The sequence below is a fragment of the Carex rostrata genome, chromosome 11 (assembly GCF_964058835.1).
Source record: "Carex rostrata chromosome 11, lpCarRost1.2, whole genome shotgun sequence".
NCBI lineage: Eukaryota > Viridiplantae > Streptophyta > Magnoliopsida > Poales > Cyperaceae > Carex > Carex rostrata.
This window is the reverse complement of record NC_135928.1, coordinates 11,053,854-11,071,337: the sequence shown is the minus strand read 5'-3', so window position 1 is coordinate 11,071,337 and position 17,484 is coordinate 11,053,854. Positions and strand designations below refer to the sequence as shown.

General features: G+C 33.9%; 1 protein-coding gene and 1 long non-coding RNA gene across 2 annotated transcripts; both read left to right on the top strand.

Annotated features, from left to right (window-relative positions):
* Nucleotides 1-6,707: 6,707 nt before the first annotated feature.
* LOC144562477 (uncharacterized) lies at nt 6,708-7,252 on the top strand. Its single transcript, XR_013514102.1, has 3 exons — nt 6,708-6,812; nt 6,938-6,966; nt 7,070-7,252. It is a non-coding gene; the product is annotated as an uncharacterized LOC144562477 (long non-coding RNA).
* A 1,459-nt stretch (nt 7,253-8,711) lies between these two features.
* LOC144561423 (uncharacterized) lies at nt 8,712-17,255 on the top strand. Its single transcript, XM_078310386.1, has 2 exons — nt 8,712-10,206; nt 15,796-17,255. Exons 1-2 carry the CDS (start codon nt 8,790-8,792, stop codon nt 17,253-17,255), a joined length of 2,877 nt encoding a protein of 958 aa, XP_078166512.1. The 5' UTR covers nt 8,712-8,789.
* Nucleotides 17,256-17,484: the final 229 nt, after the last annotated feature.

The following is a 17,484-nucleotide window of genomic DNA, read 5'->3' as shown; positions in this document are numbered from 1 at the left end:
ATATAACATCTAATCATGAAAGCTAATATAATCATCATAACAAACAAAGGAAAATCCCAATGCAGAGATTCTTTGGTCAAGTTGAACCGCCAATGCTTTTAAAATTTTATTGATTAGTTAAGATTACAATTATTAATTTGTTGGAAATAAATAAATAAACTTTAGAAGATCTCTTATTGAATTTATCAAGTGAAAAAGGTTGATCCTCCAATCTTCATCCCAAAATAAAAAATAATAAAAATGAAAAGCATGTTGATTATTGAGCAAGTTTAGAGCATTAAACTAAACTGTACCAAAAAGGGATTTTGTAATGATTCTTAGTTGGTGGATTTAAATTTAAAAGGCCTCCAATTTAAATGTTATTCTCTTGACTTCAACGAGCCAGTAAATGGGCTATTGTGTGAAGATTTCAACCCAATTTATATGTAATGATTCTTTGTTAGGCGATTTTGTAAAGCCCAAGGATTGTATTTATTTGCAAAATGTCCATATTTACTGACAAAGTGGGCCTATTAAGAGGAATTAATATCACCCAAGGTAACTCAAATTTTGAGTTTAGATCCGGACCGTTCGATCTGCTTTGACACGGATATTAAAAGAACTCTGTACATTTTACCTCAGACCGAATTAAAAAACAACATATTAATTAAAGACAAAGACGGTTGGATGAATGTGAATAAAAATATATATTAGCATTAAAGGACTGTAAAGACTAAATTATCCTTTACACAGTAATATTTATATTATGCTTATAATTATTGGCAGAATATATATAATGACAATAAGAATTATCAATATTCAATCAAATATGGACATGATCTCTATGTTTCCTAAAAAAAAAAGAATTGTTAATATAAATTAAAATTTATGAAATATAAAAACAAAATAACTTGAACATTACATATGCTAAGTAAATCATAGCTCGCACCATTTGACATACAAAATCAAAATTGCAATCAAATCTCAGTAATTAATCTCAACTAAGCATAATCCCACTAATTGATTCAAAACTCTCACAAAATCATCACTATTAAGCCAAAAAAAAATGTGGTAAATATGAAAAAAGGGAAGCTCCCTTCCAATTGAGAGACTGATACTTGCTTGTGGCGCATCTATTATCCTCCTATATAGGAAAGAAAAGAAGCTCTCTTCCAATCACTGATACATTGTACCAGTCTGACCTGTACCAGTTATAATAAAAACAGTAAATTTATTTCACATTTAAGTTTTCCAAGAGGGCAGATAAAAGAGACACAATAAAATGTCTGTGAACCTGGTCCATGGGCTATTTACTGGCACATTTAGACTTCTACCAGTTGGTTCTTCAAGAAGTCAAATACTAAGAGAAAATCACTGATACAATGTACCAAATAGACCTATACCAGTTGGTAGAGTGGGAAAAATGGCATGGCGGAACCGCCTCCGTCACGGAAGAGCATGGCATGCATGTTGGTTACGTGCCGTGACTCGCGTGTCCCGTGCCGTGATAATTTTTTGAAAAATTGGCACGGCACGGCATGTCATGTGAAAGATCTAGTCATGGCACATGTAATTATGACCGTTAGATCTTGACTAAATGATTAATCTTAAATACACTAATATAAATTATGATTAAATGGTCACGCGAGTCACATTTGGTCACGACATGTTTAGACATGACGTGACTCACGGGGCATTGACCATTCACGTATTGTGACCATCCCTTGACATTTTGACCACGACACGATACAGCACGTGAAAAATTAACTTGGTCACAATACATTTCAGCACGAGACCAAAATCACAGTATGTTAGTACAGCACGACACGACACGTTTTTTTTTCACTCTACCAGTTTAATCCAATCCAAACTAAGGAGACCTTAGCCTCTAGATGTTGAACTTGAGCTAGATCGGGCACATGTTAAACAGTAAATACGGATTAGGTTAGTTTAATCCTTTTATTAATACTAAATTATTTAGGAGTAAATTAATTATCTTTTATAAAAAATATAAAGTATTTCATCTCCCAAGTCACCACGAGTCATTGACATTTAAATTACAAGAGAATATATTTTAGTTACATCATGTCAAGCTATACAATTTTTTTTCCGATCTGATGACGTAAAGTGACAAAGTCACAATATTGTATTAGCCACGTCACATTTATCTCACGTTTTTTCTTTCACTAATTCTATATAACCATTCGCATCTTCACCATAGCCACCAAATCACCCGCATAATCTTCATGAATCCCTCAATAAATCACACCAAATCATTTCCAAAACTACCTTATATTTATTTTCCATAAATTTCAAGACCAAATTCCATCAAAATCCGACTCAAATTAACTAAACACTACCAAATTATCTGTTAGACAAGAACCGGCCTTTGATCTAATGACAAAAGCATGTTATCTCTATGTGAGAGGTTATGTGTTCGAAATGATGAAATCCGATGGAAGAAATCATTTATTATAATAACAAGGATATTAAATAATTGGGTGGCTTCACCTCCAATTTTTATTAAAGAAAAAGAAAATCTATTGGACAAAAGATGAACCAAAGAATGTCATAACAACCATTACGAATGCATTTTAGATATCAATTTTATACTGATTTATTGGTTATATGGCATAGAAATACCCCTGTCATGATTTAAAAAAATATATATACACATCAATTATCATAAATACGTCAAGATATTAGAGCTAACAAATTTTAATTCGTAGACTCAGAAATGGAATAAATTAATTTATTTTCTTGTTTTCTTATATTATGTTTGAATTTGTTTTTATTAAATCTAATTCATCAAACATGACGTGTGTATAAGTTTTCTTTAATTTTGTTTTTAATTTTAGGATATAGTCTGTATATATGGATCCCTTTGTCAAGATTTAGACACATAGTTTAAATCATCCACTCTAAAATCGAAGCAAATGATTGCTCTTTCTTTTTAAGCAAGGCAATACAAAAAATATGCAACTGATATTTGATTTAAATCTGCTTGTTACAAAACATAATAACACCATATTACTTGTTGATCATAAAAAAATAAATATGACCACAAAATTACCAACTAAATGCCCAAAGCGAATGTACAGCTTCAGCCTTGTCTGTTGTAGAAATGGTATTGAGGCAAACTGTACACAGTACAGTCTCTTCTTATCCAAGCTAGGCCGCCTAGTAGTAGGCACTATTGTGAATACCAGATCAAATCTATTTCCGTGGGCCGAAGCAGGTGGATTGTGGACTGTTAGTCTGTTAGAATACGTCTGCGATAAGGGACTGTCCGTGGAAGCAATCTATATCTAGTTTGCCTTTACTGTTCAGCTTGGACTTTGAACATTCTCTCTCTGCATCTATAATTGTTTTTTCTTCACCTCTTCTTCTCTGATTAGTTAGAAGCTTGACAGAAGCAGTCATATTTTATATTGATAAAAACAACAAACCATGGTTACAATATACAACTTGCAGTGACTATGTTCCCAAAATCAGATTTGAGTATGAAGATAAGTAGAGGGAGAATTGTGCAAATATGAAATTATTCCATTAAAAAAAGGAACAAAAAGGACCGTAACCTAAACTAGTAAAAATCTATTTCCTAATTAATACACAAGGTCAAACAATTGTACAATTGTTCTTTTGTATGTTGGGATATATATTAATATTTATACATTCGGTCAGACATGGTTCATTATGAATCAATTCATATTTTCAGAACAATACACTACATCATACATACACCAGGTCCATTTAATATTTATAATGCTTAAAGCTGTTTTTTTTTTTCTAAGTTGTACTATCTTCTTTCTCAAGTTCCTCCAGCTCACCATTTAATTTCATACTTATATTTCCTCTCAAATTCAATCAATATACCATGAAAAAAAATGGTTGAATCTGCCCAGCCAGAAGAGAATCCCCACAAATTATTAGAACTGATTCAGAGATAAGCAAGAATATTTTTAAAGAATAGACAGGTCTTTAATGAGATCCATATCATAAAAAATTAATTTTCAGCTGCCACTATAGCAAAACGGAACTTCAGCGACCGGTGTAAGCGCCGGTCGCTGATGCTCAATTTCTCCTTAAAAATAAAGATTTTCACTCTGGCAACCGACTGTATCAGCGACCGGCGCTTACCCCGGTCGCGGAAAGTTCTTTTTTTATATCGCTGAAATTTTGGATTAAACGGCTCGGGCGCCAGAACTCCAATCGGAACCCCAAATTTTGGAACAAAACGCGCCATCCTGATCGAAACCCTCTCCGCCATAACCTCTCCTCCAGTTCACGCAAGAAAGGGGCCGCCTCCCTTCTTCTTCATTGTCGCTGCCTACAAGCCCCACCTCTCTTGCTGATCTCCATTCCTCCCCTCCCTAGCCTCTATATCGAACGATTGCCTTGATCCTCCTTTCTCGGTCCATAGTCAGCGCCAGACAGCACTCCCCTCTCTTCTCCGATCTACCTAAACCTAGCATTCACCCCCCTCTCTCTTCCGTGCTTCATTTGGTAGACACCTCATCCTTCAAACCGCTTCTGAGGCAGTTAAACTAAATCGCCTCTCTGAATGAGATACAGGTTGTACCTAATTCCTCTTTCCTTTTCTACAATTCAGTCGGGACCAGAATTTTGAGAATTTTATTTAAATTAGGAATTGTGGAGGTGAAGTTTGATCGGCCTGAGGCAAAAAATGCTGTATCTTGTTATGTTTATGTCATAGGTGAAGATGGAATTCTAAAGGAACTGGAGTTGGCTGGATTTCAGTATCTCGGTGGCCCAGTATGTTTCTTAAAGAAAAATTAAATAAAAGAACGCGCTTACTCTTTGTTAACTGATGTGCTAACGTTAATTGCTATTTTATAAAACAGATGGTGACAAGAAAATAGAGTTGAAACCAGGTTTTCTGATGGAGCATGATCATAACGTATGGCTTTCTGCTCTTTAGCGATAGATTTCATAAATATTGAGATTGTACCTTCTTTGAAATCATATATTATTTCAAAATTATTACTTTAGCATATTTATATGTGGTATTGCAGGTTGGTGCTGTTGTGGTAGGATTTGACCGTTAATTTAACTACTACAAAATTCAGTAAGCTCTTTACCCTTTGCAAATTTGCATTTCATCTAAATCCATCAAATACTTCTTTAGGCTATATTCATGAGTTTTCATACATGTCATGAGTCATGGCCTTAATTATTGATTAGAAACTTGCCTTTTCAGGAGAACTTGATATATTTACCATTTCAGGAGAAACTTGCCTTAATTAGTGGAGTTAGGGGTGGAAATAACATAAAATAGGTCGCTTACAATGCCAAAGTGGACCTATTACTAAAAACTAAGGGATCTAAAAGCAAATTGCACACATTTTTACTATTGAACTTTGTATTTGTAATCTTGATCTGGCATGAAAAAATAAAATCTTGCTATTGAACTTTGTAGGTGTTTGTAGAGAAATGTAAATACCTAGAGGAAAGCAAGTGTATTGGTAATTGTACCAACACATGCAAAATACCAACTCAGGTACTATTTGTATATACTCAATTTGATGCACACAATAACATAGGCTTACATTTGTTTTATTCATATTTGTAATCAGTGGCGGAGCCACCTATATTCAGGGGTAGGCAGTCGCCTACCCCTGGATTTTGAAATACGGTATCAAATTTGTATATAGTTGGTTTGGATTTGAGTTTTGTCTATTCCTAATTGAGTCAAAGCTCTCGATTAGTGAAATTGGCCGAGTCGTTACAATTTTAGTAGTCTTTCATCAATCTATTTTGAAATATTCTGACAAGAAAAAGGTTAATAAGAATAGTATGATAGTGGAACTACAATAAATTTGTTATTTTTTGTGAAAGGAATAGACTAAAATGTTTTATAAAGTAATATACCGAAATTTAATGTAATGTAATGTATTAAATTATTTTTATTATGTTTAACTATTCAAAATGAGCTGGATTTTAATAGAAGAGTCTTGTGAACTATGCTTCAAAGTAAACTTTCAAAAAAAATGAGTTTTTGATCTAATTCGGTGGATTTCTACCGATTTTCTCAATTTTAATTCATGGTTAATTACCGATTCCACTTCCAATAAAAATTATTTAATAATATTTTATAATTTAATAATTTAAATAAAATAAAATAATAATAATTAATATAATAATAATTTATTTTGCCTACTCCTGATGAAAATCCTGACTACGCCACTGTTTGTAATAGTCATTCTTTTTTTAGTTGGATAACTTGGAATTCAAAGAGCCAATCTATGAATCATTTGGTGGTGAGCTGCTGTCTTTTCTCTTATAACTAAGCCTCTTTTCCAAGTTTCTTTCTAAGGTTTGCTTTTCTTTGTACCAATCCACCTAATACACTTTAATAGCCTTTGGTCAAAAATACCCTTCTGTTGAAAACTGGCAAATCAGAGAACAGAAACTCTGATTCTGGTAAAATAAATAGGACAGAGAGATAGAGGATTTAATTTCATGCAGTTTAGGCTCAAATTTTGATCAATTTAGATTTTTTTGCTATTTTTAATGAATTTTTGAAGTTCAGCTTTTGAAATGGGAAAAACAGCAAAAAAAAGTTAAGTTTGCATGGTTCTGTATCCATACTCTTTGTTTCTCATTTGAAGGAATACATATCTCAATGTTAAAAGGAATTGAATAGAATTTGATGCTTTTCATGTTTTACCCATTCCACTGTTTTGCTCTTTGCGGTTCTGATTACGTTCTGGTAAGCACCAGCTTCACTCCTGAAACATTGAATCATCGAATTCTCTCAACCAAGACCAGAAGATTAGTTTCCTTTCACCCCTGTCACGACCTTGAATTAGGTCAAAAGTTATTTTATTTTCAAATTTCTTAATTTTTTTTTTTTTGGATTAGAACTTATAAGTTAGAAAATCCTTCAAGTTTTTTTATTTCATTAGATTTTTGTTGTTTCCAAATTCTAATGCAGGTCCTGGAGCTCCAAGCGTTTTCAACCGTGTAAGTCACTGATACTAGTTCTGACAAATATAAAAAGAACAAGGAATGAATTAAAATATATAAAACAAATAATATGAATAAATAAAGTAATGGATGAATGCAGGTTGTTGAAGTTCCAAGAGGCAGCAACATAAAGTATGAAATCGACAAAGCAAGTATAGAAAAAAGAGGAACAGCTGCTGTGACAGTTTGAACGTTTTCTTTTCATTTATTTGCATTAAGATAATGTGGTATTATTATTGTGTTATTTAGTAAAATTTGAATTATGTAAATGTGATATGAATTAATGTGGAATTAATATGTTATTTGTTGTCTTATTTATGTTATTTGATATAATGTTGTATGTTTCTTATCAAATATCATTGAGAAATGAAAATAACAAAATAAAATAAAAAACTGACAGAATAGTATCAGCGATCGGGTTTGACTTTCTACGACCGTTAATTGTGGTCGCAAATACCTCTTCGTGACGTCAGCAAAAAAACAACAGCGACCAAACAAAATTAGTCGCAGAAAAAGTATCCGCGACCGGGTGACGTCATTCAGCGACCGATGACGTCATCGGTTGAGTATCTGCGACAATGCTTTCAGCGACCGGAATCAGATTTTTGCGACCGGGATCACTATCAGCGATCGGAAAACCGGTCGCAGAAAGTGTCTTCTGCTGTAGTGTACCCCTGTACAAGAGTGGCTTCACCACTGGCCAAAACCCGGTACCATAACATCTGATAACAGTTGTAACCACTCAAAATCAGAAAAAAAAAAAATATATATATATATTAAAATCAGTACCACTGACCTTGCGTACCAGTCTTATGAGGGACCATACCCACTTAGCCGGCCGCTAACAGAATTTGAGCCATAAGTTGACTTGCGTACCACTTCCAATGGACTGTTCTGAACGGTTCCACACTTCCTAAAACCAACGGTGAACATGAGGAAGAGAAACAGACAATCGAGAGACTTTCGTTGTCAAAGGCACGTGATGCCATGTAAGCGCCGCATTGAGACTTTATCCTATTGTTCTTGTAATTAATTTCATATATTTTTTTAGTATAAAATATTTAGATATCATCAATGCGGTAAATTGTGTATGAGCATGCCAAATTTATTTATTACATGAGGTTACATAATTATGAGAATACACAATCAACAGTGGCGGAGCTACCATGCATGTAACTGAAATTTTAAAATCGGATATTAAGTAGTATAAATATGTTGATCTGCTTGTTTTTGAAAATTAGATTGCTTACTTCTGTTTTTTGACAATTCAATATTACAATCCAATTGAATGAATTAAATTGCAAATTGCGACTAATAATTGACTAAAATTGTCGAGTGTTAATGTTTTCTTAATTTATGTTGAAATATGATTTAGAATTTGGTGAGATTGATTAAAATGATTCAAGTATATAAGTTAAGTTTGTCCACTGATCCGATAACTCAGTAACCCGGTAACCCGAAACTTTTTGTCCACCTCTAACTCAAATCCTAGCTACCCCACTGACAATCAAAGGTCAATATTTAATTACGTGGTGAGATTTAGTAATTATGATGGTATGCAATATATATATAGTTAATTACGTGAAATCTAAATATAGCAAAGTTTAATAACCATTCTTCCGAAGAAAAAGGATAGTAAAAAAGAGATCGTTTGGCAAGAGGGGGAAGGAAAAAGAATGTCAATATTATGTAGGGATGATTAATTCTATTCTAAAAAAAAAAGAAAATGTAGGCATGATTCATACGGGGCTTCTACTACTTAGAGAGGTGCACATTATATACATCACCGCTAGTTGACCTTCCACTGATCTTATCTTGCCATGGAAGAGACAAATTCACATGTTGTTCTTTTTCCTTTCCCGGCCCATGGCCACATCTCCCCTTACCTCGCTCTGGCAACTCGCTTGCACCAGTACCAACCCGACTTGATCATCACCGTTGTCTCAACTCCTCGCAACATCGATTTCATCCGCTCATCTCTCCCTATTTCTACCTCTATTAACCTCCATTCTCTCCCTTTCTCCCCAGCCGATTACGGCCTACCACAATCCGAGTCAACTATCGATCTCTTGCCTCATCAATTTCCCATCTTTTTCAGCGCTACCGAGTCTTTGCATCCCGCATTTGATGAATTCATCTCTGATATTTCAGCACGAGATTCGGTATGCATAATCTCGGATATGTTCTTCGGGTGGACAGTAGATGTAGCACGCAAACACAAGGCATTCCATTCGATTTTCCTCGGCATGACTGCCTTCAGTGGAGCCGCGATACTATCCTTATGGCTGAATCTTCCTCAGAATCTAACTTCAAGCGAACAATTTTCTCTCCCAGAGTATTCTGATGTAATTGTCAATCGATCGGAACTCCCAGTGTACCTTTTGTTTGCCAATGGAAAAGACCCGTTTTCGTTGTTCATGCAAAGGCAACTTTCCTGTTTCTATAAGACTGATGCAATTATTTTAAATGCTATTAAGGAGTTGGATCCGAGCGGATTAGTTATGTTTGAAAAAACCTTCAAAACTCTTGTTTTACCCATGGGGCCCTTGCTCGGAGACCCGAATCTGTCAGCCTTACCTTCTGGTAATGACTCTCAAATAATAGAATGGCTGGATGTACGCCCTCCGTCATCTGTTATATACATCGCCTTCGGCTCACAGGAATCAATCAATTCCGAACAAATGATGCAGTTAGCATTGGCTCTTGAGGAAAGTGCCCGGCCTTTTATTTGGGCTATCAGGCCACCGATAGGGTTTTCTGCGAAGGATCAGTTCAAAGATGAATGGTTTCCTCTTGGTTTCAAGGCAAGGATGAAGAAAGAGAATAGAGGAGTGTTTGTGCATGACTGGGCCCCACAAGTAAGGATCCTCAGTCATAAATCCACAGGTGCTTTTATCAGCCACTGTGGTTGGAACTCGGTGCTTGAGAGTTTGTACTATGGTGTACCGATCATCGGTTGGCCTCTTGGAGCAGACCAACCATTCAATTTGAGGCTATTAGTTCAGCTCGGCGTATGTGTCAAGGTGGCTATCGGGAACAAAGAGACATCTAAAGTGGAGAAGGAGAAGGTGAAGGATATTATAGAGATGGTGATGAGTGAGAATGAGAAAGCAAGGGAGATAAGGAAGAAAACAAAGGAAAGTAGAGATGTGATAAGAGGTACTTGGAAGGAAGAAGAAGGGTCTTCAATGAAATCCTTCATGGAATTTCTAAAAGTCAGCAAAACTGGTGCCAAATAGGCTCAAAATTTCATCAATTATGTCATACAAAATTATGAATGGGCGTTACTGATATGGATTTGGAATTCTTATGTCTATGTCTCTACTCAAAAAAAAAAAAGCCTTTCTTTATTATCTAAGAAAAAGATAGTATTCTTATGCTTATTTGTGTGTGATCAAGTAGCTTTTATTTACCAGTTTTTCTGTGATTAAACTTTTTTAAGTATATATAATGCTATCCTGAGACTGATCTGTTTTAATTCCTGTCCTCTATTCTTCTTTTCTCTTGTTTTGAAAATGAACTATCAAATATCAATCTCTATAAACTCAACTGGTAAATCTTTTCAATATAAATCCCAAGTTCCGAAACCAGATTAGACATGAAATGAAACAAAACAGTTTAAAATCTTAATATTAACAATTCAACAACACGTGTGCAGTTTATCGACGACAATGGCATTGAGAAGAATAATAAATCCCAATGCAAAAAATATTTCACCAATGAAAATTAACTTATCCTTTTGCACCCAACAAACCTAAGTCAACTCACAAAATATAATTTTCAACAATTTGTCCTTTTTATATATCTCAATCAGCATTAAGTATCAAACAAATAGACCCTCAAAATTTCTCAACTGTGATGATATCATGGTTTCTAGAGGCTAGGAAACTTCAAATTTGGGCTCTGTAAAGTCTTATTGTGGGGCCTCAGTTATTACCTTCCATACATGAAATAAGTGTTTACAACATAAATCAAAATTCAATTTAACACACCGCTACTATTTTTTTTTTCTTTCTGAAATATGGGTTGAGAATCAAGTCATTCAACACATTTCAAACTTCTATGTATTAATATAGAGAATTTCCCTCGTGAGCGGATTTAAGGCTTAATTAGTCAAAGGTGACTAATTAAGCCACCTCTATGATTTCAAAATTTTAATTATATATATAAGAGTTTAATTGAATTTTATATTTTTAAAACTTTTTATATAGTTTAGTCACCCTCAATAAATGACAAATGTTTAGTTGTAGCATAGTGGTTAAATGTCTATTTTATGGTTGAAAGGTATTGAGTTCAAATCTCGCTCACCACAATTTGTATTTTAATTTTCATCACTCCTATTAAAATTTTCTAGTTCCGCCTCTGATTTTCTCATTCTAACCCATGACCTCCCACATCACATCGCTTCTAGTTTGTCTTCAGCATTTGTATTTGATTTTATTTGACTTTAAGATTTTACTAACTTTGAGTATCCTCAAGTCATGGTAGTAATGTCTGAACTCCCAACTACGGGAATATTTTATTCAGCCATACAGCTGCTAGTTTAATTTCTATTTTATTAATCTATTGTTTGAGTTGGAAAATCAATATACAAGCACATGTAAATATGTAATCTGCTGTCCCAACTACTGGAATAACTGGTCATACTCTAGTTGATATGCTGTTGAGTTTGCAAATAAATATACTTAATTAATTTGCAAACGGAATATTTGGTCATTCTCCTAGACTCCTAGTTGATATATATTTAGTAATTAATACTAGCTTTCAATATTCTATGCTAATATAGCATATTAAAAAGATTTCTAGATATATTAAAGAGTAGAACTAGGGTGCTCTTAAGCTCACCAAAATTTTGGTGAGCTTAACTCTAAAACTCATCAAATCAATTTCAAATGACGAATCCGAACCGTTGAAACCCGCCTACCTTACGTGTGATGCATCTACATGTGAAATTTTTAAATATTCGAATTAATTTAGTATAAAGTCAAGCGGTCAAAATTAGAAGGTTAATAAATTAATTTTAGTGCATTCATTTTTTGAACGTTTTTGACCGCTTGACTTTATACTAAATTAATTCGAATGTTTAAAAATTTCACATGTAGATGCATCACACGTAAGGTAAGCGGATTTCAACGGTTCGGATTTGTCATTTAAAATCGATTTGATGAGTTTTAGAGTTAAGCTCACCAAAATTTTGGTGAGCTTAAGAGCACCCTAGTTTTACTCTATATTAAAAATGTGATATATGACATTATGCTAAATTTCTGTATGATGATCTTATGAAATCAAATATGTTTATTTATTCTTATATGCATAAATTATTTCAGAACAACTTTGTTTGCTTGAGGTCCAGTGCAAATTTGTGCCAGATTAGATCTCCCTCTAGCATGTTTAAAACCTATATATAAATTACTTGTTTAATCCACTTAATTCATCTCATTTATTATCTTGAACACATCCATTACTGATATCAGATATGCAAGGGAAGTTTGTATTTTGTTATCATCTTTTGTACTAATTCATAGCAAAATTCTATTAGCTGATTAGCTGTTTTTGATGAACTGAGTTTACTAGTATAGTGATTCAAACACCTTAGATTGTTCATGATGAGGGCTTTAGCCAGTGGTTCTGTCTCAGAGCCACTATTTTGTAAGAACTTAATTGTTAAGTTTCGTATTGAAACTGATAGGTATTCTCATTTTTGTCAATATATGTGTGTGTCAAATGCTATAATTATTTGCAAAACTCATTATGCACGGAAGTTATGTGTAATAAAATATAATATAGTTATGTGTAATGATTTGGGCATTAACAGAGCAAATTTAAGACTTGCATGGGTTTTGGTGACTCACTGTGTGATAAATGAGCACAAACTTGAGTGTCAACGAATATGATACGGATTAGGTGAAGATATTTTTCATACCCATACTCATTATGATAATAAAAAAAAAGTGCCATATATTTTAATTTGTGATTTTGATAAAATATTTTTTAAAAAGAAAATAATGAATACAACTATTTATATTATGAAAATTTATTAAAATACAAAACTTTATTATATAAGTATCAAGTATCATCTTCATATATATATATATATATATATATATAGGGCACGGCTAAATTACTGCCGGCAGCATTTCAGCCGGAGGTGCTGCCGGGGCTTTTTTTATTTTCTAATGTCCAAACAACAAATCTAAACCGTTAGATGTTTAATCTATATTATAATCTACTTGGAGACCAAATTTTATATTTTTTGGAATTTTTTTACTATTTATTCAGCTGGTTTGAAAACTGCTGATTTCAATGCTGCAGAAATTTACTGAAATCAGCGGTTTTCAAACCAGCTTAATAAATAGTAAAAAAATTCCAAAAAATATAAAATTTGATCTCCAAGTAGATTATAATATAGATTAGACATCTAACGGTTTGGATTTGTTGTTTGAACATCACAATTTACGATATTGCCCCGGCAGCACCTCCGCTGAACTGCTGCCGGCAGCAATTTAGTCGTGCCCTATATATATACATATACATATATATAGAGGTTGGCTGAGATCAAAGTGGTAGTTCCTGAACTTTGGTGCTACCAATTCGTTTTTCAAATTTTAAAGTTCAAAACGACGATCCGAACAGTTCAAGTTGATCTCTATATTAAAATGTGCTTGGAGACCAAATTTTATATTTTTCTGAATTTTTTTACTATTTAATTCAAAAAAATATAAAATTTGGTCTCCAAGCACATTTTAATATAGAGATCAACTTGAACGATTCGAATCGACGTTTTGAACTTTGAAAATTGAAAAACGAATTGGTAACATCAAAGCTCAGAAACTACCACTTTGATCTTAGCCAACCTCTATATATATATATATATATATATATATATATATAATTTTATTTTAAAAAAATATTTTGTAAAATAACAGGTAAGAAATGGTTTTTACATGTACTCTTACTTATGATAAAAAAATTCTTATATCTTTACTCGTCTTTTCGGACACAATAAATATATCGTTGACACCCCTACACAAATCTTTCTTCAATTTAATTTATTGGTCCAAAGGACCGCTCCATGCGATCGAGGTTGACTTGTTGTGCTTCTACTTCATATATGAATCATTCTAAAATTTATTTTTGAGGGAAATTGCCCATAGGCAATATATGGATCATTCTAAATTGTGAAATATAAATGTAATAGAATTCTGTGAAGCCATGCATGCTTCTACTTTAAAAATTATTTTCCACAAATTCATTAATTATTAGCTTATATTATATATGATTGTGAAATATAAATGTACTAAATCTTTACAGCTAGTTACTTTTAAATGATTTGGAAAAAAATGTTCTCATATAAAAAGTCGCAGTTTTGAAATTGATTGGAAAATTTTTTCTCGAAATTGAAAAGAGTGTTGATAGCTTAATTTGGAGTAATAGCTAGTATAACATCAGTGTCATTTAAGCCTATATAACATCAATTTCAAAACCTATCAAATCGACTCAAACGATGAATCCAAACCGTTCAAACCGATCTACTTCATTAGTTGTGAGTTTACATACAAATTTATAAATTTTCGAATTTATTTAGTATTAAGTCAAGATGTCAAATGAGTGACTTTTTAAGTTAATTTTAATACATTCATTTTTTTCAATATTTTTACCGCTTGATTTGATACTAAAATAACTTGAAAATATAAAAAAAATGTGCATGTAAACGCATCACGCATAGAGTAAATCGATTTGAATTAATCGTTTAAAATCTATTCAATCAATTTTGAAATTAGTACCATATGACACTAATGTCATTCTAGCCGAACTCCTTAATTTGTCCTCCAACCGTTTCATCAAAGAAGATCTAATTACTTGTTCGCTAGAGTGCTGGAGTGAAGACAATAATGGGCCGCAGCCCATTTGTTTGCTATCCGGTTAAAACCGATGGTATTCGGTTTCTACCATCGGCAAAGAGCTGAAAGCCTGAAACCATAACCGATGGTGTTGCTTTTATTTGATTTTAATTAAAATGGACAGCCGTAACTCTTCGAATTCGTATCCTCTGCATTAACTCAAAAGGGCATCTTTTGAATTAATGCATCTGGATCATCCGATCTGTTTTAAATCCGTGCAGACTAGATCCGCATTGATATTTAAGAGTTATTGTGTTAAAATCAGACGGTTGGATTGGTTCTATTTAAAATAAGACGGCCGAGATGTATTAACTCAAAATATTTCCTTTTGAGTTAATGCAGAGGATACGTATTCTTGTCTGGGTGAGCCGATTTATTTTGAGTTTCTAAGGAGAAGCTGCTCTTTGTGCTTCTTCACCAAGTCTTTTCAGGTTTTGTTCTCTTTTTTTTTTTTTCTAATTTATAAGAGAGTATGTGAGAGAGTGTTATCGAGTTTAATGATCTCTTGTACTTATAAGATTCTATTAATCTAGTGAATTTGTATCGTGTATTTCTATGGTTTTCTCTTGAAAGAGTTTTTACGTAAATCTCGTGTATTATCTAATTATTTTGTGGTTGCTTGCTTGTTGTTTTGATATCTTGTGTGATTTCTCTATTTCTTCATTTTTTTTGCTTGGTATTTACCCAACATAGAGGACAGCATTTATATTCTCAAAACACTTGACATGATCTGCCGCCCATTAACAATTAAAAATTAATGCATGCTTGCCTCTATTTGATTGATTAATTCTATTATTTGTTTGGTTTGATCATTTACAAATTATGAACTAATTCCCATCATCGATCTGTTTTATATTAGAGTCAATCTCTTCCTCAACAAAACAAATATCCATTAATTTGCTTATCTCTGTTTCTCTTTTATAAGTTGTTGCCATGACAAATACAAATCACATTTCCAAGCCCCACATAGTCCTCTTCCCTTTCCTAGCTCAAGGCCACATTAGGCCTTTCCTATCTCTGTTTAATTGTGTACACAGACAACATCCTGACCACACCATTACCCTCGTCTCAACCCCCGGCAACATCACCACCATCCGTTCAACCATCCCTTCATCCTTGTCTCTGAATTTTCACAGCATAGCTTTCTTCCCTGAATCCTACGGCCTCCCTTCAAATACCGAATCAACTGCCGACATCCCATATGCACTACTAACCACATTTTTTAAAGCGTCCGAGTCTCTACGTCCTGCATTTGAAAACTTTATCTCTACTCTTACTGGCCCGGTGTACATAATATCTGATCTGTTCTTTGCATGGTCTGTCGAAGTTTCGCGCAAATTCAATACCTTCCATTCTGTTTTTCTTAGCTCTGGTGCATATGGCACCGCTGTGTGGTTTTCTCTTAGGTTAAATGTTCCTCTTGGTCTTATGCCGCAAGTAGCTGATGAATTTCAGTTGCCTGAATTCCCAAATGTGAAGATACATATATCACAATGTGGCAAGAATCTGTTAGAAGCTGATGGTAACTGTCAATTGTCGACATATATTCAGCGTCAGATCAAGTTTGTCTTTCAGTCGGATGCTACTTTGGTCAATACCGTGGAAGGATTTGAGGTTATCGGGTTGCAGATGTTAAGAAAACAGCTCCCTACGCCAGTTTTCTCCATTGGCCCATTGCTCCATTCAGCACCGCTTTCAAGCGAAAAAAGTGGCTTAACAAAGTGGCTCGACACCAAACCCGCTGCATCGGTTTTGTACATTTCATTTGGGTCAAAGCACACGATACATGCAAGGCCAATGATAGAGCTCGCAAGTGCTTTAGAGCATATGAACCGGCCATTTATCTGGGTCATTAGACCACCAATAGGGTTTGAAACCGAAGAAAAATTCAAACCAGAATGGCTACCAGAGGGGTTCGAGGGAAAATTGAAACTAGGAAGAAAAGGTCTACTAATCCATGAATGGGCACCACAGGTTGAGATTCTGGCACACGCAGCAACTGGTGCATTTCTTAGCCATTGTGGATGGAACTCTACACTGGAAAGTTTAACACATGGAGTGCCGATTATTGCATGGCCTCTCTCAGCTGACCAGTTTTACAATTCAAAGATGTTAGAGGAATTGAAGCTTGGTATGGAATTGGCGAGGGGGGTTGTAACTGATTTGAAAAGAGATTGGGTGCAGGAGGTGGTGGAGACGGTAATCGGGGAGAATGAGAAGGGAAAGGAGATGAAGATGAAAGCCAGAGAGATTAAAGAGATGATGAAAAATGCATGGAATGAAGATGGAGAAGGTATGACATCTAGGAAAGGGTTGAATGATTTCTTTGAATTTGCAGCAAAAAAAACAGGAGGCAAACATGAAAATGGCTCTTCTTTGAAGTAGATACTGTTTTGAAAAAAAAAAAAGTCTTCCAAATTATTACTAAATGCTGAAGAAATGCTTTGGAGCAGTGTTTGTTTTCATTTTTATGGTAATTAGTATTTATGTAAAGCCAAAATGTTGAGATGGTGGTCTGGTGGTAGATGAAATTTGAGGATGAAATTGTTGTTTGGTCTTGTGATTTTATTAAAAAAGAAAAAGAAAAATAGCTATTGTATTTTGTGAAATCGGT

What these genes read in the sequence shown, in the direction of transcription:
- LOC144561423 (XM_078310386.1), top strand. Translation starts at nt 8,790, where the DNA reads ATGGAAGAGACAAATTCACATGTTGTTCTTTTTCCTTTCCCGGCCCAT. An exon ending in CAGCAAAACTGGTGCCAAAT is followed by an intron (nt 10,207 to 15,795) that starts AGGCTCAAAATT and finishes CTCTTTTATAAG; the next exon opens with TTGTTGCCATGACAAATACA.